The 23,632-nt window shown below is 45.4% G+C and overlaps 1 protein-coding gene across 1 annotated transcript in view; it reads right to left on the minus strand.

Annotated features, from left to right (window-relative positions):
- The window catches only part of CACNA2D3 (calcium voltage-gated channel auxiliary subunit alpha2delta 3), a 1,089,703-nt gene extending 1,070,224 nt beyond the window's left edge, over nt 1-19,479 (minus strand). Inside the window, exons 1-2 of the mRNA XM_069084367.1 lie at nt 18,722-19,479; nt 17,916-17,997 (exon numbers count right to left, since the gene is read on the minus strand). Of these exons, the coding sequence (XP_068940468.1) occupies nt 17,916-17,997; nt 18,722-18,834 (195 nt within the window). The 5' untranslated portion in view covers nt 18,835-19,479. The remainder of the gene's footprint in view (nt 1-17,915; nt 17,998-18,721) is intronic.
- Between the last annotated feature and the right edge of the window lie 4,153 nt (nt 19,480-23,632).

The following is a 23,632-nucleotide window of genomic DNA, read 5'->3' on the forward strand; positions in this document are numbered from 1 at the left end:
AGATAGATAGATAGATAGATAGATAGATAGATAGATAGATAGATAGATAGATAGATAGATAATATAAATTTACTTTATACATACTACCATTTGTCAATTCTTTCTCTGAATGCAAATAGTGTCTTTCTTCATATGTCCTTTTTTTTAAGTTGTGCTTTTATCAAATTTTCAGAATTAATCTGGGTTTAAGCTGAGGGAAGGGTGAAAACACTCTCCTTTGTTTAATGATAAATGCCCTAACTTCCCTTAGGCATTCCAAGGTAGGAATCTTCCAGAACAACTGATCTACTGGGGAGATCACATCAGAAGGAAACTTACGATTTCACTACTTCAATAAACATTTAGCAAGTGTCGTGTGTGTGTGTGTGTGTCACACACACACACACACACACACACACAAATAAAAATCATAGTGCTCTGGCCTTCAAGTGGGTTATATTTAACTTGGTAAAGTTGAGACAAGCACACAAAAAAAAAATTGATTATAAGGTAGGAAATAACAGATCCCAATTCTTTAGGAAAAGTTGAGGAAGAGACATTTCCTTGACACCTTGATCAAATCTTTGCCTTCCTGGGTTTTAATCTTTTTTTCTGTGAAATGGGAACCAGACTTTACATGCTTTCTTTTCTGTTTGGAAGGGAAGGAGTGAAATGAGAGAAGGATGTGAATTCTCCCATTAGGAGATCACCACCATGCTGCATTAGGGCAGCATGAGAGAAATATCTGAATTCTCCCATTAGGAGAGCGCCATGCTGCGTTAGGGCAGCATAGTGTAACAAAAAGAGAATGCCAAAATTCTCCTCTGAGTTTTGCAGTTCACAGTGACTCTGGGCAAGTCCCTTCACCGATATGGGCCTCAATTTCTTCATCTGTTAAGAAAATAGTGGAGGGGCGGCTAAGTGGCACAGTGAATAGAGCACCAGCCCTGGAATCAGGAGGACCTGAGTTCAAATTCGGCCTTAGCCACTTAACACAAAACTAGCCGTGTGACCTTGGGCAAGTCACTTAACCCCAATTGCCCTACCTTCCCCCCTCCAAAAAAAATGGTGGAGAACAGCAAATGTGATGACTTCTGTGTCCCTCCCAGGTCTAATATACTTTGATTTTACTGCCTTTACATGAGTAAGCCAAGCATTTTTGAGGAATGAATTTTATTATTTCAGGTCACTCCTGTATCATTCAGGAAATTACCAGTTTGAACCTCTAGATTCTGCACCTTTATTGACCAGAAATAATTCTAAAAAGCTGGGCAGGTTTCTGGGGAGGAGTTTATGCACTAGGATGAGTTGGGCTGACAGTGCTCAGACCATCAAAAGGCCAGGCTTGCTTTAACGTCACACTGATATTGGTGCAGTGGATTCAGTCCAGACCTGGGGTTTCATAGGTACAGGGAAATGTTAGTATGGAAACTGTCTCCTCTGATACAGATCACCAACTCTCCTGTAACTTAAAGCCTTAGGGAGCTGCCTGGGGCACTGAGAAGTTGCCTTGCTCAAATTCACAAATCAGGTATGTGTCCTAAGTGAAAATTGAACTCAGATCTTCGGGAATCCAAATAAGCCCTCTGCCTACTCCACCCCCACTGCCTAGACATTGGAACTGAGCAGTCTTGGCAATAGGAGACCCCATCAAATGCACATAATTTAATTTGCTGCCAGCTGCTCCCCTTGCTTCAGAGGTGGCCGCATGCCCCAAACTATCTGGGTACATAAACTAGGCAGGCCTCTGGGGGGCAAGCAGGGAGCCTGCAACCAATGAAGGCTAGAAATTTCAAGAAAATTGACCCAAATGTATTTCACGCTCCCATGGCTATTTAGTCTTTCCACAACACACACTCAACATTCCACACAGAGGAAAGACACAGTGTGTGTGCAGGCCTGGGGGAGTGGGGGGGGAGACATTCCCTGATAGTTTAGGATGAATGGCATACATAGAGAGGGAGCTTCTTCAGATTACCGGCAGCCTGTACATCCAGGGCTTGTCTTGGAATGGAGGGTGGCCATCTGCGGGGACCCAAAAGCCAGCCCCGATTCGGCAGGAAAGCGATGGGTGTGTGCCCATATTTCACATTGATGGGTTTCTGCCGAAGTCATGACAAGGGCACAGGAGAGGGAAAGGGGCAGAGATGAAACTCCCTATTTCTCCTTACTGTCCTTTCCAACGTGGGCTCAGATGGGCTGGAAGAAAGAAAGAAGGAAGGAAATCCAGCAGAAGCCTAATCACCTCCCCTCTGCTTGGCCAGCTAGCTTTGTGGCGTCTCGCTTGGTGGTTCTCCTGTACAGACACAAGACTGCAGTGTCTTATTCCTCCTGCTGCAGGGAATGAGGATGGAGCCCCAGGCTCGCTGCTGGGTCTCAGTTCCCGGTACTGGCCTCAGGTTCCCCCTCTCTTCCTCCAGCTCATAAAAACAGTGGGGCCAAGGACTGTCTGGATGCCACTCGGGGTCATGAGGCCTGAGAGGAGTGAGCCAAGAACATCTGGTCTGGTTCCTTCTGGCTGGCTCTAAGCCTGCCCGTCCTGCTGACACTGAGATGGGAGAGGTGAGGACCGCAGGTTCAGGAGTCCACCTTGGGCATCTGGAAGGCAGGCAGCACCATCGTGACCAATTGCCAGGCTTAGCTGGTGGGTTCACAAGACCCTCCTGCTGGGCTTCAGGGCAGGCTCAACCCAGGTACAAATCCTGCAAGCATGCCAACCACTTATCCTTTCCTCAATCCCCAGATCATCTGATGGAAGGGGGGGTGCAGTTAGAATACAGCACATTCCCAAATCTACCACAAATAACTGTCACCAATGAATCCACTAGAACCATTTGGCAAAAAATTAAACTGACCACAGGAGAAAGCTCTCACTTAAGCATGACAGTTAAGAGTTTATGGCATCCAATCTAGCCATTGGTAATAAATAGCAAAATGACTACAGTTTCACTATAAATGAAGGCCTGCTCATATCCAAAAACATAATCACAAAAGAGGGAAATAAAGCCATTATCATAAAGGGATGGGGGGAATGGCAAAGTCAGCTAAATTCAATTAGATTCCCAGAAAAGCTCCTAAAAATCAGAACAAATGAATGAGGAGCCTCTGGAAGAAAATAGAAGAGGGACATTAAAACTTAGCAAATCAAGGAGAGGAAAAAAAGAAGCAGCAGATGAATTACTGGGTCTACCCCCCCCCCTCATCTCATCACTCTTCTCCTTTTTATGAGGCTAGATTAGAAAGGACAATTGCAGTAACCCAGACAACATCTGGAGCAAACAGTCAGTAGGAAATGAAGAGGAAAGAATCATAGAGGCAAATTTTTTAAAAATCAAAAGCTGTTGAGTGAATTCAGGGAGAATAAAAGTTTCCACCAACCAGATTGCTCTAACAGAAGGTCCATCTCTGTGCTGATTAATGGTGTACTGGGAAGCTGCTCGTTCCCTGGGAACACTAAGCTTTAGTACTCTTCCACAAAGAGAAATGACACTGATTTCTGTAGTCTGAGGTCCTCGGTGCAAACCATGTCTTGGACCCTTGCTACCCATGTGACCTTGGGCAAGTTACAACCTCTTGAGTGTTAGTTCCCTGCATTATAAAATGAGATTGGGCTAGATTCCAGCTCCAGATCCATAAGGGCAGTGAGAAAGCAGAGAGCATTAACCATGTCATTCAGGGGACATTCTTCCCTGAAAGAGGCACATAGCAAAGTCATTCAATGGCCCCACCTGAACAGCTCTAGAAGGAAGGAATATGGCCTCCCCACTATCCCAGCCAACTCTCCTTCCCCCCAGGAACTGGCTGACAAATGCACTAGCTGCCATAGCAGCTCTTTGAGAAGGGCCATCTGGAAGGCAAGGTGATTGTCTTTAAAAAGCTGATGGCCTTCCAAGTCTATCAACTTTACTGCTCTGGAAACATCTCCATCACGAAGGAATTGAAAACTCACCCAGGATGGCAAAAATCTGGTTACGATCCCCAATATTCCTCTGCAAAATCAGTCCTGAACACTTAATATCTCATGCTTTTTAAAGAATGAGGGAGCCACCTACCCCAAGATAGAATGATAAGATGGAATGAACCGTAGAGGTCAGCAAGTCAAACCTCTTTGTTTTACAAAAGGAGAAACTGAGGCTCAGAAAGAAGCCATTGGCTTGTCTCTTTAAATGATGACCCACTGAGGTTCCTGGTAGGATGATGATTTTACAGAGATCTAGATGAGTCCTGAATTTGATTAAAAGTAGATTGCAGGGACATGGGGGCGGGGGGAGTTGGTACAGTTAAAACCTCAACTCAACTATTTATTATTTTTGCGACCTTAGGCAAGCCAACCAATCATAACAATTAAGCCCCTTTTATGTGCCAGGCACTGTGGAAACTAATAAAAAGGTCAAAATCTCCTGCCCTCAAGAGGCTTATATACTATTAGAACAGAAAATAATAAGCAGATTATTGGGAAGAAGGTACTCACACACAAATACACACACACACACAAATGAAAATAGTACAGAATAATAAAGGATCAATTCCTTTACGTACAGATTTTTCTAGTAATTGTGTGGTAAGAAACCAGAAAATGCTGGGAGTAGATTTAGTCTCTTTGGACCCTAGTTTCTTCATCAGTAATATCATAGGCTTGGATTAGATGGGCTCCCAATGCACCTTCTTCTGCTCAAATCAGTGATCCTACATGTAACTTTAGGTAAGCCATTTAACCACCGTAGGCCTCAGTTTCCTTATGTGTAAACAGATGAGGTTGGAATAAATAGCCCCTGAGGTCCCTTCCAGCTCTTAAGTCACCCAATATTGCTATGTTATGGCTGCATCTTAGATATTCACTTAAACAGAAATTGCTCAGATTTGCAAAAATCCGGTTTTTTTCCAGAAAGAATATTCAGTCTTCGATATTGGCATCCCAGGGGCCCAACACTGATCAGCTTGTGATAGCAGGCAAAATCTATGGCCATTGAGTTGTTTGAGCAGGATGTGATCATATTACATTAATAGAAATTCTCACTGATAATGGAAACTGGTGGGAGGCTAAGAGTAAAGCTTGATGTTATGTCTTGCAGCCCCGAAGTAGCTGTATCCAATGGATTGATCACCTCCCACACATATGGCTGTCTTTACAATATTTCTCAGCCTCGGCCTCAACAAAGCACAATACAAGGGGCATTATGGATGGAACCATTTCAAGGAGCCCAGAGGCCCACTCTATATTTCAAACATTCACCTGGCTGCTCAAATTCCATACGATTGTAAAGCTAAACAAATATGATTCTGGTGACTGCCTACATTTGCATTGTCAGGATATAGGGCTACAAAGTACTTTTTTAAAGCAGTGATAATCTCCTGTGGTCGTATGTTAACTGGTTTTCATTCCCCATTATACCATGGCCATTTTTAAGGAGGGCACACAATTCCTTTAAATGCCTCCATCTTACAAAATAAATGCAGCCTCCGGCTCACAGCAAACCCAGCAAGGTGCTTTGCCATTGGCCTAATGCACAAAGGGAAGGTGCATCCATAGTGAGAACATGCTTCCAGAAGAGGAATAACTCCATCCCAAGGTAACCATGATACTCTGTTATATTCTCTGTAAAGACTTCTTTCCAAATTCTGAGATTTCTTTATTTCCACATTGCACATTTTCACATTGGTGAAGGGAAAACTGGATTTAAAGTCAGAGGACCTGGGTCCAAATCCTGGTTCTGCCAGTTACTAGCTGTGTCACCTTGAACATGTCACTAAACTTCTCTGCGCCTCGGTTTCCTCATCTGGTAAATAAGGGAGTTGCACTGTATAACCTCCCTAGGCCCTGATAACTCTGTGATCTTATCATCCCTCCCGCACCAGGGCCTCACCAAAGGGTTTTGTGGTTTTTTTGTTTGAGTAGGACCATTTGCAAGGTTCACAGTGGACAGGCAGAATCACCACATTCATCACCATGCCCTAGAACCGTGGATGATGTAAAATCTTAAATAAGAGTAGCACCTTTGAGGCAAGATGCAGAAAAAGGCTTTCAAAGTTGCAATGGTTCCTCTGCCTCTCATTTCCAGCTGCAGGCTTCATTCAGCACCAGCCCTTGGATGGACAGCTCAGTTCAAGATAATTAAAAAGTTGAATGATGCACTTAATGAAAGGAAGCTGATGTAGCCTAGGCCAAAGAAGCGTGGCCAAAGTCCCCAGCTCTGTGGCTTTAAAGACACAAGAGAAATTCAGTGAAAGGCTGTTATTCGCTTCTGGTCCCAGATCTTTCTGTTGGTCTTAATAAGTCCAAAGACCCTGTAGGCAGGGCTGGCCTTCAGACCAGTCTGTGAATCACCATCAAATTCAGGTCTGTGTCACTACCCCAGGGAAAATCATCATCTCACCTGGGTCTGTGTGGGCAAAGTGCAGTGCAGAGTTTGGGTGAGGCTTCATCTGAATTCTTCATGCTAGTTTCTAATGTGGGTTTTCAAACTGAGCTTCAAGCCTCAGCTCTGACACATATACCACCAATGTAATGTGGACTACCTGGGTAGTCCATTTAATGTCTCAATGCTACAGGTAACTCTTCAGATGCCAGTTACAGAGATGGTGCCAACCTTCACTGGCAGAGGGAATTTTCTCAGCCAAGAGTTCTTTTTAGTGATGAAATCACAGGACTAATCCTAGCCCTAACATAATTGCTGTTATAGAAGCCCACCTTGGCATAACGTGCAAAGGGAGACAAGAGATGTTTCTCAAGATCAATGTATATAAAATGCAATGCAGACCTTAAAGAATTATATAGGGGTGGCTAGTTGGTGCAGTGAATTGAGCATTGGCCCTGGAGTCAGGAGGACCTAGGTTCTGATCAAGCCTCAGACACTTAACACAAAATCTAGCCGTGTGACCTTGGGCAAGTCACTTAACCCCAATTGCCCTCCAAAAAGCAAAAAAAAAAAAAGAATTCTATACAGATCAACTGTTACTGTTACTACTGCTGCTACTATTAATTATTACTAATTATTACCCTCACCACCATCCCGTGAGATAAATAATACAAGTATAATTAACCCCATTTTATGGATGAGGAAATTGAGGCTAAGACTGATTAAGTAGCTTGCCTAGGATTATACAGGTAGTGTCAGAGGCAGAGGTTGAACCCAGATCTTCCTGAACACAGGTAGAACACTCAGTCTACCACCTCACATAACCTCTCTAATGTAGAAGTCCCTGAAAGAAAATGAAATAAGGCATAGCTTCTGACCTATTCTAGCAAGATCCAGGACACCAAGTCCTAAATATGCCCTTTAACTCTCATCAGGTCTGATAAATATAATAAAGATAAAACTTCTTCAGCTTTCCTGAAACCTCAGTGGCAGATGTTTTTAAAGTGCTTTGAGATCAAGTCACAGAAATATTGTCACTATTCGGTGCCACCATGGAAATAAGGAATTTACAGACTAGGGAAAGCAATTTAGGCAATCTTGGGCTACTTTCATCCTCCGTATTACTTATATTCCTCTTTCCATGATTTTCCTCCATTCCTTTATTCTCTTTTTTCTTCATCTGTTTAATAATATTTCTAAATTATTACATACCCCTTAGTCATTTAGTGGGTGTTGTTTCAGACAAACTGAAACCTGGGAAAGTCCTTAATTTAGAAAGGCCAAAGTCACCCACTACATCCCAGGCCATTGCCAATTGTTTTCACTTTTGTCTTGCCACTAGATGGACTTAGATGATTCTGGAGGAGAGAGTATGACTGATGACCTTGCTCAGCCCTGCCTCACTCAAATCCAATTCACTCGTAAGTTGACATTACCCTTATGATGTCATTGGTCCTCTTTGAGGATGGAGGGTGAACAAGAAGAAATAACTGAGTGCTGAATTGGAATTGGAGCTCCTCGAGAGCAAGGACTGTCTTTTGCCTGTTTTTTGTATCCTTGGGACTTAACACATTGCCTGGCATAGTAGATGGTTAATAAATATTTATTGGATAACTGACCACCCCAAGGTATGAAGAAAATAAAAATGAAAAATGAAAAAATCATCTCTCCCTTCAAGGTAATTAGTCTTAATCTTGGGAGGACAAAGCAAAAGCACAGGGACCAATGAGAGAAGAGATCCAGGTAGGATGTGATCAGGAAAAAGCCTTGTCCCCAAAATCAAGAGCTTAGAGAATTTCAAGGAAGAAAGGGGGCTAGACTAATTTCATCTTTAAAGGATGGGTTGGATGGGGAAGGACTCTCTTTCTCCTATCCCTTCCTTCGCTCCTACACTTCCCTGGGGTAGAGGGTCACAAACGTTTTTGTGGACCACAAATCTACTAATTCATAGAAACATCGAGCTAATAGGGATATCGGAGACCCCTTAATCTAAACCTTCATTTACAGATGAGGAAACTGAGGCCAGAGGAATGAAGGGACTCCTTCCAGTTCACACAAGTAATAAGTGTCCAAGCCAGGATTCAAAGCTCTGGTGCTGTTTAACCTCCGCCCCTCCCCCCAGAGAGTAAAGACCCAGTGTTGTGTTAGGGAAAAGGGGGCTGGGTATGGGCTCAGAGGACCTGGGCTCAGATATTGTCTCCATCACTTCCACCTATGAGGAAATTCCCTTCCCTTCCCTGAGCCTCAGTTTCTTCATCTATAAGACAAAGGGATTGTATTTAGGGTCCCTGCCGGCACTTGATACAGATCTTATGACCTGAGATGTTTAATGTAAAGAAAGAAGTCTATACATGCCCAGGAGCTCAGCCTGCCTTCCTTGGCTGGCTTCCAACCCTAGGCCACAAAGCAGCTTCTGTGGAAAGGCCAAGAGGTCCCCATGGCAAACATTCCCAAAATGGTGCCTGGAATTGTATCAGAGCGCAGAAGTGGGGATAAAACACACTGTAAACATGTGAATCTCTGAGCCAATCTACCTCCCCATGGCAATGCACATAGCATAGCTCTGTGCCCACCCTGGGCTGCATGCTTAACACCCTGAGGCTGACTTCTTTATCAAAGGCAAGGATGTCTTCCATGGGAAAACCTCCAAGATTGAGGGGGAGGCCTGGGAAGGTAAGGGTCAGACCTAGAAGAAGAGCCCAGATTACAGTAATGCTCAGGTGATCAAATCCCACCAGGAAATTTTTATTTCCCAGGGAAAATACAGTAGTATAATTATGGAATGCCATGCAACAGAAAGAAAGGATGGTTTAGCATTCTAAAGACTAGTCCTGGCGCATGGCCAGGGTCCTACAATGAGGATGCAGCCTTTGGCTCAAAAGGGTTACTAAATGGACAGAAGAAGATTCCACGAAGTTACAGCAAGATAGCTGACTGTAGGAGAAGCGAACCAGGCCAATGTTCTAACAAAAGAGGAAAGTATAAAAGGAGACACCATTGGGGAATCTGAAATGCACATTTGTAGGGAAGACCCAGCTGGGCCCCTCCTTTCTGCCTACAGAGATCAAACTAGTAAGGTCTGAGATATACTGAAAAGAGTCAAGAACTCCTACCATGAGTTGGGGTTGGGAGGGCCAGCAGACAACAGAATGAAGGTGGAAATTAAGTGGAAAGTTTCAATGCAGAGAGGAGGGGGAGAAGAGAGTTGACTTGTTTCTAGCACCAAGTCTTCGGAAAGCAGAATGTTGAAATGGCAGTGTGTGATAGACAAACACCGTATGAGAACCATGTGTTTCTTCCATGAACCCTACCTGGGACTCTTTCTGAAGCAGGACTCTTTGGAAGCCCAAGATCACTAGAATAGGCTAGTCTGTCCATATTCAGCATCCATATTTTCCATGAACCAGTATAACTATTTATTATCAAAATGTAGCAAGTGTAATGGCAATGACATCTGCAAGCAGAAAACACAAATTAGCATTTTCTTTACCTAAAATGAAAAGAACTGTGGCCAGTCTTCCAAGGAGCGACCCATTCATGGCTCTAGCAAATGTAAACAAGAGATGGGATATGACATGGCAGAAAGCATGATGGACTTGGAACCTAGATGACCTGGGCTCTAATCTCCCCTCTGTTACTTGCTAGGTGATGGACCATGAGCAAACTACTTTGGTTATGTGAGCCTCAGTTTCTTTATCTGTAAAATGGGGCTAAAATACTTGTAATACCCATGGTAAATCTCAAATTAGATACAGACATTGTGTCTTGCAAACTATGGCAACAGCATCGCATAAGGGAGAGACCACCATACTTAGAGTCAAGAAGACCCAGTTTCACTCTGACACTTACTAGCTGTGGGTAAATCACTCAATCTCCCTGAGACTCAATTTCCTCATCTGTTAAACAAGGTAGTTGGAGGACACCACACTGGAGACAACTTCTAGAAGCAAGACTGATCCATTCTTAGAAGATAATGAGTGTAAAGCACCTCACAACCCTTAGAGTATCATACAAATAGTTATCACTTATCATTCTTATTGAGGTCACTTTTGGTCTCCAGCCAAAGTCCAGCTCATTTATATGGACATCAGCCCCTTCTGCCTGAACACCTGACGACTTGCCAACCCAGGACACAAAAACAAATCATCAGAAAAGCACAAAATAGAGAAATTCTCATCTATTTCTTGTAAAAAAAGAGAATAGACCCGCCTGCCAACGAGTGTCCTTGAAAACATCCACAAGAGGAGTTTCTGTTATTGGCAATATTTATTTTTGTAGCATTAATTTCAAATCTCCAGGACACCAGGCACCTTATAAATTTAATACACATTTAAACAGCCTCAGAGCAAGCAGGTCTGGCAACCAACCAGTACCATCCAAAAGGAATGAAAATGAGCTTCATTGGATGATCAGCATTGATTGAAAACTTCCTGGGTCTTTCTCAAATGTGTTGGCTAAGAAAAAGGATAGAGCCCTGAGTGGTGTACAATAGCAGTGCAAAGGGTTATCCTCTATTAATTACCAGAGGGCCCCCTGGCATAATGGGGTCAGAGGTCCTGAGTTTGAATCCTGGCTCAGAAATTCACTAGCTGTGGAACCTCGGGAAAGCCCTGAATCTCAGTTCCTCATCTGTAAAATGAGATGGTTGAATTGGATGACCATTAAGGCCCCTGTCAGATCTAAACAGATGACCCAATAACATACAGTAAATATTCAATCAAATAATAGCTGATATTTATATAGCTACTCATGACATGAGATAACACGTGTAAGGTGCTTTGCAAACCTTAAATCGCTATTTATTATTATCAGCTAGAGCTATATGGTGCCTGAAAGTTTGCAAAGGGACTTAGAGCCATCGTCTCATTTGATCCCCACAACAACCCTGGGAAGTAGGTAAAGCAATTACTCTTATCCCCATTTTACAGATGGAAAAACTGATACTCACCAAGATCAGGTGACTTGCCTGTGGACATATAGCTAAGTAGTGGTTGAGGTGAGTTTCAAAGTCACGTCCTGACTCTGCATCATGGCAGTGTGGTAGATGGTAACATAGGTGTTGTTCCTGATGCCTGAACTGTGTTACCCCTCATGTTTTGGCAAGCATGACCCAAAGCACTCTTAGATAAAGCCAAGAAAGGGAATTGAAAAACTTCAGCTCTTGGAGTAAAAGGGACACCGTTGTCCATTGACACTGCATAATAACATTTCACATTGCCATAATGCCCAAAGGTTGGCAAAGCATTTTCTCATAGTAACTCTTTGTGATAGATGCTATAGGGCAATACCTATTATTATCCCCATTTTGCGGGGATGATGGGAGTGAGAAAATGATGAGAAAAGTGAAGCTCAGAGAAGTAAGTTAATTTGGCCAGGGTCACACAATTAGCACGTGCCAAAGACGGGCTTCAGACGGAGGAGTCTGCCAAGCTCAAGTCCAAATCTTTCTTTCTCTATGAGACATCCTCTTGATAATCAGTAACAGCAAGTGATTTGAACACTTCAATTTGAATAATACCCCATTTGCCTACAAAATAACAACAGACAAATTACTACGGTATGTCAAGATGACATACGGGGCAAGATTTCACTCATTTGCACACTCACACATTGCCCATCTGATGGTTGGTCTCCTTATGATATCATTAGGCCTTTCTTTGTAGCCCCCAGAAGAGGGCCTCAACTACAAGTGCTTAATAAACACCTACTGACTGGCCAATTGGAAAATAATCCATGGGACAATATTTCCAGTCTGCCATTTTTCCATAAAACAATGGGGCCAAACATCTGAATCAATGTGTAGCTTACCAAATACCCAATAAGAGAAGCATGGATCGAATTTGAGGAACACTCACGGGAACACGAATTTAATGAAGTCACATGCTTCTGGCTTATGGGAATGAGCTCGGGACTTAGAGTCAGGAAAACCTAAATTCAAATCCTATCTCAAGTCCTCATACCTGTGTGACCCTGGACATGTCATGTCTCAGTCTCAGCTTCCTCAACTGTAAAATGAGGACAATAGCACCTACTTCACAGGGTCTTCGTACAGATCAAATGAGATACTACAAAGCAGTTTATGATATGTTTTTGTTTGAAATATAAATGTCAGGTTTCTTGTTATTAGAGCTGCAGCAGACCTAAAGTTTGGTAGACTGTTTAATGTCACCCATGTGTTCAATTGACACCTCCAACTCATATTCATGTACGTGTACACTGTGATTTCGGGGTATTCGAACCAAGTAGAAGGGGCACACCAGTGCCAAGGTGGGATTCAAAATGCCTGCTGTTCCTTTAGGTCTTGCTTTTACCAAAATGTGGAAATGGGTTGGTCTAAGAATCCTAAGCTTGAGATGTCTTTATCTCTTCACTTATTTGGACCAGACCTGGGTAGCTCATTTTTAATGACAACATTGGTATTAACTCTCCATCTTGAAAAGCCGTGGCATTGGTTCCCCTCATCATATAGATAACCCCCACTGGCATGGAATCCAATATTCCCATTTGGCAAGGAAACCATGCTTGCCCTTTGATTTGCTTTCATTTGCTAGACTAGAGCATCAGCAAACCTCCTGACCCCACTGACCAAAGAGGCTCAAGTGGTTCCTTTGAATAAAAGGAAATCAGAGCCGAGACATGCCCTGGCAGGAGTAAATTTAAAAAAAGAAAAAGAAAGAAAGAAATGCAATTAAGAACAAGGTGGCTAGCCCAAACCTCAGTGAATCCATGGAAAACGAACTTCAGAAAACAGCAAGTCACCATTTTATGTGTTTTAAAATTAAAGATAGATGTTCTGCATGAATGAGATGCATGTTCTGAATGCTAATTGATTCACCATTAGAATAATGTACGGATGTCTCCCCTCTTGTAGGAAACAGGCAACCCTGAAAGGCTGAAAACCATCCTTTCAAAGAGCTAGCTGGGGTTTAATATCAATGACTCAAAAATAACCTGTCTGAAAACATGATGATCTGAAATGGCCTCGTGGATTAAAGGCACTGCAGAGGTAGGATTAATGCCTCCATAGTGCATAGAGCACAGTAGAGGATGTCAGCGGATGAGGGTTTATTCAACAAGAATGCTCCCTTAAGTGGATACCTACCATAAACTATCCATTGCTGATATCAGGCACCCTACAGCACTCTCCCTCCTCCCAGGTTCCAGATAAGTGAGTCTGTTTGATTATTTAATAGTTTGATGATTCCCTCATTGATGAAAAGTGATAATCACCCAAATGTTTAAAACAATCACCCTCTTGCCTCCACTGACTGTCCTGTAAACAGAGATGTCAATTTCACATATGAGAAATGTCTTTGAAATGAATACTTGATAAAGCCTTTTTATGCATTCCAAGTGGGCTATGTGTTCTGAGAGCCAGAAGAGGTTTACCAGGTACAAGTCAATTATTTTTTCTAATATTTATTGTGGGGATGGTTCCCACATTCTTCAGCCCTACCCTGCCTAGGATTATCACCACCCTGGAAGATGCATCGGGAAAGAAATCTTTATGGTCTTGAGTTCTGGAATAGAAGTCCCATAATTGCAAGAATTTTAACTGAAGCAAGTGAAATAAATACTACCTAGATTTAAATGATGCTTATTGAGGACATTGGAAGAACAGCCTCTGAGTGAAATAGACAAAGCTACAGTCTCTACATTAGTGGTGCCCAGTGATTCCACACATAGGATATTATAAAAATGTCTTTTAAAAAGGCTCCCATATGACACTTGCTATTTTGGCCTGGTGGGGAGAAGGGGGGTATAGAAAGATAAGGAAAACTGAATTCCTGGGCGGCTATGTCACAAAGGGAACTTAATTACAGCATACACCAAATGATAAGCCCAGCAGCATGAGGTAACTAGGAGAGGGTGGCCTGAATGTTTGTACAGTAGCACACAGACATCTTCCTTTATGGTGCCAAATCCATATGACAAGTGGAAAACTTCACTAAATTAGATACAAGCCCAACACATCCCTGCATCACTGCCGTTTGGTCCATTCAGGACCAAAACACACAGTGTTCTAGAATTCTGCTGAGATCATGATAGTGGGTTTAAAAAGTGATTTTTTTAGAACTGATAATATATGCACAACTTGCTATTTCCTTGTTTGTGATGGGGAAGGGAAAAAATTAAACTCAAATGTCCAATATCAATTATTGTGAGCTAAAACCACCTAGCTCAGGAAATAAAGTCTCAGTTGTTAAAATATTATCTTTTCTTGTAAAAATTCAACAAAACCATGCAAATAAAGTAGGTATAATATCTTTTAAATTTTATTTACAAACAATAAAGGATAACAAAGTTACCTCAAATCTTATAATTTTCTAAAAATCATCTACCAAAAAGAAATCTGTTTCTCTTCTCTAAATACTCTAAAATTGATATCAAATCAGTACTGAGTCTCAAGTGACTGTTATGAGTTTTTAAAGTTTTGTGTACTAAATCCCCACTCCAAAACTCTATTTCACTGATGCAGAACACAAAGGGTTATTCAGAGATCCCATGTAATATATAAAATTATATGGTGCCTTTCAGTAGACCTCATGCAGCTAAAAACCATGTTTTAAAGGAACGTTATTGCCCAAGGGCATTTCCATACTATTACACAACATAGCATCTCCTCTCAAAGTCTTCTGGAGATATTGTTAATGCCCTGGACCTGGGCAACACATTTCACAAAAAAATAAAAGTTAAAAGCAATTTTAACATTAACCATATAGTTCTAAGATCTCACCATTCCTCTCATGACAAAGGACATCAGACATCTCTAGATAGGGTCTGTAGCTATACAAAGCGCCAATAAAAAGATATTTTAAACTATTTCCATATGCATCTCTCCTCTGCCTTTGCTTGTTGCCAAGCATCTTACTCTGAGTTTCTCAACTGTTCTCCCAGGTACATTGGGAACTCAATAAGCCAATGATCTGATCATTAATAAACCAACTAAATAAAATTTAAAACTTGGACCACAAAATAAAAACCCTAGAGCATATAAATCCTTGCAAACGTTGACTAATTTTTTCCAGTTGACTACCTATTCCAATGTGAATATTTATTAAGTGTATATTATATGACAGGCCCTACTGAGGTACCTGTGGCATCTATCTTGTGTGTGTGTGTGTGTGTTTATGGCCACATAGTTAGTAAGTATTTGAAAGGTGAGATTCCAAAAATAGTCCCTACTCACTCCAACTCCAACACTCTGCCCATAAATTGTTTCCTTAGTGGAAATGTAAAAGGAAGAGGGGAGGAAGTAAGCCTTTAGAGCTTATTTTATTTTCATTATTTTACAGATTATTTTCTAAAGAAGATCACATCATTCCAAACCCAGCTGACTAAGAAGAGTAGACAACACAAAATCACATTATGTTTACAGTTTCTTAATATAATAAAATTATTATTTGACTTCATAGCTAGAATAAAAATCAGCTCCAAATATTCTCCTCCAATCAGGGTCCTCTCACACACATTAAGATGTATGCACTCAGTGAGCTATGGGTCCAGAATCATCCTGAAACATCTCCACTCAGTGTTCCTGGAGGTGTCTGCATACCCAATGCCATTCTACTGATCCTCACCTTCACAAAGCCCCAAAGGAGCCAAGATCAAGCACGCCAGAGAGCAGTTAGATTTGGCAATGGAGAACCCCTCTCAGAATCATTGCTACAAGGCCCATGCTTCAATGCTAGACAAATCCATAGCCATCCCTTTTCATCAGGCAACAGAACACCATGCAGAAGTAAGAAGTAACAACAAAAGCAATAAACAGCTGGAAAAAATTAGACCATTGTCAAGCTGCAGGCATGAGAAAAACAAATATCTGCTCATGGATTCAATATGAGAAAGGATGCTGATGAGAAGGTAAAAGTATCACTTTCACTGGTTCCAATTAGCTACTATTGAATTAGCCAATAGGGAGACTGTGTGTGTGTGTGTGTGTGTGTGTGTGTGTGTGTGTGTGTGTAGATTAACTTCAGAGAGAAAAGAGATAGCAATTCCAATCTCTTAAGAAGTGGCCAAATCAGATGTTCAAGACTAAGAAATTCACCAACTCTCCCTGTTTTTTTCTCACAGTCTTTAGCACTCAATTTGTAACCAGTGTTCTCCACAAAAAAAAAAAAAAAAAAAAAGTTTTGTGCATCTGCATCCCGCTTAAAAAATTCAAACTACAACTGGATAATGAACAAACCCAAACTGGGCAGTGACACATTTGATGGCAGGGCAAAACCCAAGTAGCAAGGGAGAGCTTGAGAGGTACCAAAAAAAAAAACCCGATCGGGATGGGTCCTGAGTCCTGGGTCCTGCGTCCAGGAACTTCCTATTGTCCCTCTCCCAGTGGCATCCTAGAACCTGAAGAATGAACCAGCTGGTTCTAATGGGCTGACGTCATTTTGGCAATGCCAATATTAGGCAAACCTTTCTCTTTTCAAGGCTCCCAAGGACAGACATAAATAACGACCCCTATGCTAAAAGGATGCTTATGTTACTCCATTTTTAATTCATTCTTTATCCATTATGGAATAAGGTTTTGTTTTAGAGACCAATGTGAAAAACTGCTTCCCATAATTTTCCAAAGCTTCCTTTAAAACTCAACGCTATAAATAAAATACATACTTAGTTACCAGGCAGAATGCATAACACATATGTTACTTTGGCCCAAACATCACAGGGAAAAAATCTCCAAAGTTAAGTTGATCATCAAATCTGTTTGGTTTGTAGGGAACCAGTTCCTAATGTAAGTGTATCTCTTTATATCTATGTATTTTTTCTTACTCATTCTATACATTCTACTGACTGGCCAGCCTCCAATCCTTTCCACCCCTAGTCCTGGCCCTTCAGCAGCACCAGACACACCCCTTCTTAAGGAGATTCCCATAGAAGGTTGCATATTTAAATTCAAGTTGATGCAGCTTTTGATAAAGGCCTAATAATCAATTCGCCATCCTCATTACTCTTCAGAATTATGTAGACACAGCCCAATTTCTCCAGTTTGTGGCTACTTTCAGAGGTTATTACCCAGTGTGCAGCTGAGCAGAAAGATAACCACATTCATTCCCCTTATCTGTAATGATGTATGTAATACATCCCAGCACTGGGGTGAGATGATTGGGGAATAATGGGGTTGTAAGAACGGCAGCGATGACAAACAATAGTGTAGCCTGAGAGAGTGAACCGAATGCCCAGGGCCAAGGTGAAAGGCAGGCAGATATGGGCACCGGCTTGGCCCCAGGCATCAAGTTCGCATTTTCCACCAGGGAGCAGCTGTTTCCTCCCTGAAACAGCAATATCTCCATGGAGGGTAGAACACTCAAAAGGTTCTACTCTCCAGCTCTGGCCAGGACACTGCCACTGAGTACCCAGGCTTCTCTGTGCTGGGAATCAAGTGTCATCTAAAAATAGTCATAGTTGCATGGGCAAGTCAGTGCCCAGTACAGGCCCAGAGGCAGGGGCCACTGGCCCCCTGCTGAGGGCTAGCGCTCAGCCCTCTGGTTCTTTGGAAAACTAAGTCTGCCTCCATTTTCTGTGCTCAGCTCACAAGACATTGCTTCCAGCCACGGCAGGCAGAGGGGACCTTACCTTCTGCAGAAGCTGGGAACCTGAATACTTGGCTGCAATGGATTTGATCTCCCCACCAAAAGCAGAGGCCCAGAGCTTCACACTGCAAAGGAGAGCAGAGGGACAGATGTCACACGAGGGGTCACACAGGCAACACCACCACATAAAACACACACGGCGCTGTTGCTTCAGCTGCACCCTAATGTAGTACTTAAAACACAACAACAACCCTACCAGCCAGTGCAGAAAAGCCACGCCAGGAAAAGTAGAGCTCGCCAGGCTAGCGGGAGCTCACCTGCCTAGGCAAAGTAGGGCCTGGCTTTGGACGCTTTCCCTCAGAGCCGCTGTACTATTTTATCTAAATACCTGGAGGGAGAGCAGCGAGATGAGCTGTGAACTCAGACCAACTTACACATCCCAGTTTGCAACACACACACCCCAACAGAGGTGCTCAGGAAGGAAGCTTGAGGGGGCTTAATTAAGGATCACGGGAAAGTTTGATTAGGTAAACAGCGGTCAACTTGGCGAGGGAGATTGACGCTAGGACCTGCAGTGGTCCTGGCCGAGCTGTTTCCTAACCTGACGGACGCGACTTGGTGAAAGGAGCCCAAAGCAAGCTTTGGGGCTGCTGTGCCTAGAATGCAGCTGAAAACAGAACCGGTGGGTAAAGGCTCTCCTTAGACCGGGCACCTGCCCGACCAAAGTTGGGTGGCGGCAGCAGCAAGAGCAAACGCTAGACCAAGCCCCTAGCCCTCGGAGCCCCCCAGCCCAGAGGGGAGTCCGGAGCCCTGAAGGTGGAGACGGCAGCAGCGGCAAAGGGCACTTACACTGACAGGGGGATCTGCTGCTCCGAGCCGACCACGTCCACCAGCGTGGTGTTCAGAAACACCGCCCAGAAGAACACGAAGATGCCCCAGCAAGAGCGCAGCAGCGCCGGCATGGTGGGCTCCGGTCGGGGGCACTTGCCAGGGACACTCGCGCGGGAAAGCTAGCCCCAACCCCCAGAGGAGCGAAGCGGGGTTGACGGGCTCCTCCTCCTCCTCTTTCTCCTTCTCCTCCTCGCCTTTCTCTCTCCCTCTCTGTCTCTCTCTCCTGGCTGAGAGCTCACTTGGGAAGGAGCAAAAGGAAAAGGGAAAGGGGGGAGGGAGGAGAGAGATGGGGGAAGGAAAGAGGGAGGGAGGAGGAAAGGAGAGCTAGGTAGAGGGAGGGAGGGAGGGAGGGAGGGAGGAGAGGACAGACGGCCGAGCTGGCGGGTCGGGAGGCTCTCCCAGTGGCTGTGTCCTCGTCCCTCCACCAACACCAACACCCCCCACCCACCCCTGCGAGCCGCTGCACTGGGGGGGATGGAGCAATGGAGAGACGGAGGGATGAAGCGGGGGAGAATGGCAACAGAGCGAGGACCCTCCGGAGGCGCAGCGCGAATGACTTGAAAAGTACTGTGTATGTGTGTGAGAGAGAGAGAGAGAGTTGTGTGTGTGTGTGTGTGTGTGTGTGTGTGTGTCCTTGGTAACGGCGGCGAAGCGCTCGCCCGCCCGCTCTCAGCAGCAGCAGCAACAGCCAGAGCCTGAGCTTCAGCCCCAGCCCCTCTGCAGCCTGTGCCCGAGTCTAAGCCCGCACCGCCCGCTGCCTGCGCGCAGTCCACCGCAACTCCGCAGTGAGCGGCGAGAGTGCCGGCCAGACTCCGGCCTGACCCCGCCGCGCCCCCGCCTTCTTCCTCCTCCCTCTCCTCCTCCTCTTCCTCCTCCTCCACCCACCCACCCCCACCCCCGCGCCGAGGAGCGCCCACCGCCCTGGAGAGGGCCAGCCAGGCAGCCCGGCGGCAGTGGAAGAAGCGTCAGCTGGGAGCAAGACTAGGCTGGGGGGAGGATGGAGGAGATGGAGGTCCGGGGACGCCGGGGCGCTCTCGCTTGCTCCCTAGCTTTCAAGCCAGCTTAAACCTCCCCCTCCCCAGGCCGGGCGGGTTTGGGCATTGCCCACTCTCCCAGGGTTGAGCCCGGGCCCCCTTGCGCCCAGCCCTGCCTAGTCCACGCCCTGGCCCAGCCACCGACTGGAGGAGTACAGGGCTTGCGCCTTCTGTGCCGGGGCCCGGGGATGGGAAGAGACAGAGGAGGGGTGAAGGTGGGAGACAGCCGGCGAGAAAAGTCTGGAGTTGAGCTCTGGTGAGGTGAGAGAGGGCGCCTGGCTGGAGAGAGTGCAGAAGGGAGCAGAGCGGCCAGACTTATTTTTTCCTGGGGTGGGGGTGGATGGTGGATTTGGATTTGTTAGGGCTAAAACCTCGAGCCCCGGGGGAGCCCCAGCTAATTCTGGCGAGCGCACTGCTGCGTGACAAGCATCTGCCATCCAACCCCAGAGCTGCTGAGGAGGAGGAGGAGGAGGAGGAGGAGGAGGAGGAAGGGGGAGGCGGGGGGGGAGGAGGCGCCTCACCAGAGCTCAACTCCAGACTTTTCGAGGAGGAGGAGGAGGAGGAGGAGGAGGAGGGAGAAAGGAGAAGGCGCAGGAGTACGGGCTGGGCCTTGGCGCCGGGGGCTCGCCCCCACTCCCTGCCCGACCCGGGTAACAAAGCGGCGGCTTCCCCACGCTGCCCCCTCTCCTCCGGCTCCAGGTCGGGATCCCACAGAGAACTGAGTCATGTGCATGCAGCGCGTTCCTTACTCGGGCACCGAGCCACGCTGGGGGCTGGGAAGAAGGCTAGGGCTGGGGTGTAAAGACTTGGGGTGTCCCCCCTCACCCTGCTTTGCAAGTTGATGCCCAGATCCAGGCACCAACTCCCTTCGAACCCCTACACAGTATAGCCCCAGGTCACAGGGCGCAAAAGCTTCAAAATGGGTGAAAATGCTGCCTGAGTAAGCCCAGACAGGCTAAGGAATTGGAGCACAGGAACACGGGATTCACTGGGAGACTAGTGGACATCCCCCTATCCAAAGGGCCAGAAAATCCCTAGTGGCCCCAGGTACCCAGCACTGTAGTCGCTATTTCCTCGCTATCTCCGCCCCCCACCCCACCATCCTAAACCATCCCTCCACTCCGGGGCTAGGACGCTGCACAAACTGGACCCCCTTCACCCCCTGTCATCTTTGCACTCCGGGGTTTGCTAGGTTTTGCTAGGTTCTCCATCGCCCAGAGAAGCAAAAGATTTTCTCGGGTGCAGGGAACTTTGTAGTATACACCAGCAGCGTCCTGGGGCGGGGATGCCTCGGACAACATCGGCTGAGTCATCCTCCCTGGTCCAGGAGCTTAACTGCTTTGACAGTAGGATGCGCACAGCCAGCCCTGTCTTCTGCGATGCCTAATTAGAACTGGTACTTTCACCCATTGATTGTGCGGCAGAGGCTGCTACCTTCAAGGAGAAAGGGCCCCCCCGAGGCGAGGGGAGGGCTAGATGTCTCTTGCCTTGATTTATTTCCGTGACTTGTGTTTTACTTTCTCCCCCCACCCCCACTTTCATCCCATTTAAATGGAAATCTCTGCTCTGAACAGTTGGCTTGACATTATAGACACCCCAGCCCTGTTCGGTTGAGATCACATCGCCTGCCGAGACCCCACAGTATTGTAGAGCCAAGGGGGCGATCAGAGCTGACAAAAACCTGGAAAGTTGGTGAGAGCTTGGCTTTTAGAAGTGAAGCTTCTGGGGAGTCGGGGAGGAGAGGCCAGCCCTCCTGCCTGCTCTCCCATCGCCTCCCATCCTCTGGAAAACTGGGATGTAATTGGAGAATTGGGAGGGAGAATAAAAAGGGCCAGTTTGCTTTGGAGTTGGGGCGGGGGAAGAGAGCAAACTTCCCCCTTTGTTCATTTGTCCCCGCCCCCGGATCCGGGCTGCCTGCCATGCAGGGCGCCTTTCTATGCCTGGATTTACTATGGTTCGTTCTGGGTGTCGCCAGGTACCCATCCTTGGTCAGGCATAAGGCAAAAATTTCTGTGCTGTGGAAGCTTTCCCCACACTTTACACTCCTTCTTTAACACCAAGAAAAACCTTTCCTGAGCAATAATGTCCAATAAAAATGCTTTAATAATGCGACTCAGGTACTGGGCTCCCATTATTGGCTTTTTTTGTTTGTTTTTTACTTTCTCATTTGAGGGGCAAAGAGAAAGTCAGTGTCACTGCCAGTTCAGAGTTCCACAGCCTCCTGTGCTTGTCCACCCCAAATCCAGTTACAAGACGCATGGGACTTTCAAATTCGTTTGGACATTAAAATGTGAGATTCCATTCCTTCAAAGTCGCATTAGAGAGATGTCTTGAAACGCATCCCTTAGGTAAGTAACATCTTTCAAAGGTTCTAGAAGACCGCGCTGGAGTGGTGTGACCCTGAAGCCTGTGTTCTAAGGCTGATACATTCTTACAAGGCATTTGTGCACTTCTGCCATCTTTTCAAGATCCCATATCACTCTGCCTCCCCCATCTAATACAAGGAGCAATCGTTAGTCACCTACTAAGTACCAAACACCTTCTAAGAGCTGGGGATACAAAGGCAGCAATGAAAGCCTCTACTCTCAAAACGCTGACCTTCTCTCAGGGAGCGAGCACACAGATGTTCGCCTATGACAGGGCGACCTTCCTAGCGCAATTGCTGGGCCATTGTTGACCATCACTCTCCACAGAATTCTAGGTTTCTAGTAATTACACACAAGCCCCTAAGCCATGCACTTCCCACCAGCAGATTCAATGTGCTTTTAGCGAAAGTATTTACCAGGTGTATTGAGAACAGTAGTTAAAACGAGATTGTCCCCACACTTGAGCACAGGGCTTCCCTTGCACACATTCTCATTGGAGGAGGACCACAGCCATGAGGCATGCGTGCAAAAGCCAACTCCTGGTCCTCAGAAACCCTTTTCTCCCTTGCTAGACGCTGCATAAAGTTCCCCTCAGTGTGGCTCTCTGCTGGACTTCAAAGGCTGGTGCCTTTCTAGAGCCCACAGCTGGCACTCTCTCTGCATCCCTTGGTCACCTGTCCTCCAATAAGCATCCTGAATCTGTCAGTGACTCTGCTTTCTCATTTTCTGTTTGTCCTTGGTGTGTCTCTCTCTGCTCCCAGAAGGAAATGTATTGTCTTCTACTGATCTAATCTCTCTTCAATAATGGGAGATGAGGGAGGGGAGTGTAACACTCACTCCCTCTGGGTTCACTACTCCATCCCCTAGTCCCCATCCCCTTGTTGTCCTGCAATATAAAAGTGTAAGGGTTCTGTCTCCTCAAAGCACCTCTGGGCTTCCAGACCTCCACTAATGCTGGCTTAACTGCTGACATCCCGCTGATGTCTACAGGTCCCCCGAATGGTGTTAGCTTGTATAGTTAACCAATCAGCTCTTTCCTTCTTGATCCAAAGATACTGGTACCTCCTTAAAGGTATATGAACCATCTTGTTTACATATTTAAAACTTCACTGCATGTGGCCACCCTTAGACAACATCTTGCAATAACATTAATTGGGGTACAGGGTAATGCAGGAGGGAGATAAGGAAAGGCCTAATGGAGGAGATGGTAGGTGGCCATGAAGGAAGTTTGGGACTAAGAGACAGAGCAGACCTTGCCTTCAGTGAGCCACTGGGAACTACAACAAGCAAACAGTGCCCAGGATCCAGAAAGGCTTCAGCTCAGAGATGGGTGAGGAGCTGAGCATCAATCCTGCTCAAAATGTGGCCCTGTGCTTTTTAGTCATACACACATATGACTAAATATAACATATATACATATTCTACATGACGCATGTGTATACACAGAGACAAAACATAGGTGAATACAA

This window comes from Petaurus breviceps, unplaced genomic scaffold, assembly GCF_028583685.1.
Source record: "Petaurus breviceps papuanus isolate PSGF00001 unplaced genomic scaffold, PetGlider_PUasm1.0 174, whole genome shotgun sequence".
Taxonomy (NCBI): Eukaryota; Metazoa; Chordata; class Mammalia; order Diprotodontia; family Petauridae; genus Petaurus; species Petaurus breviceps.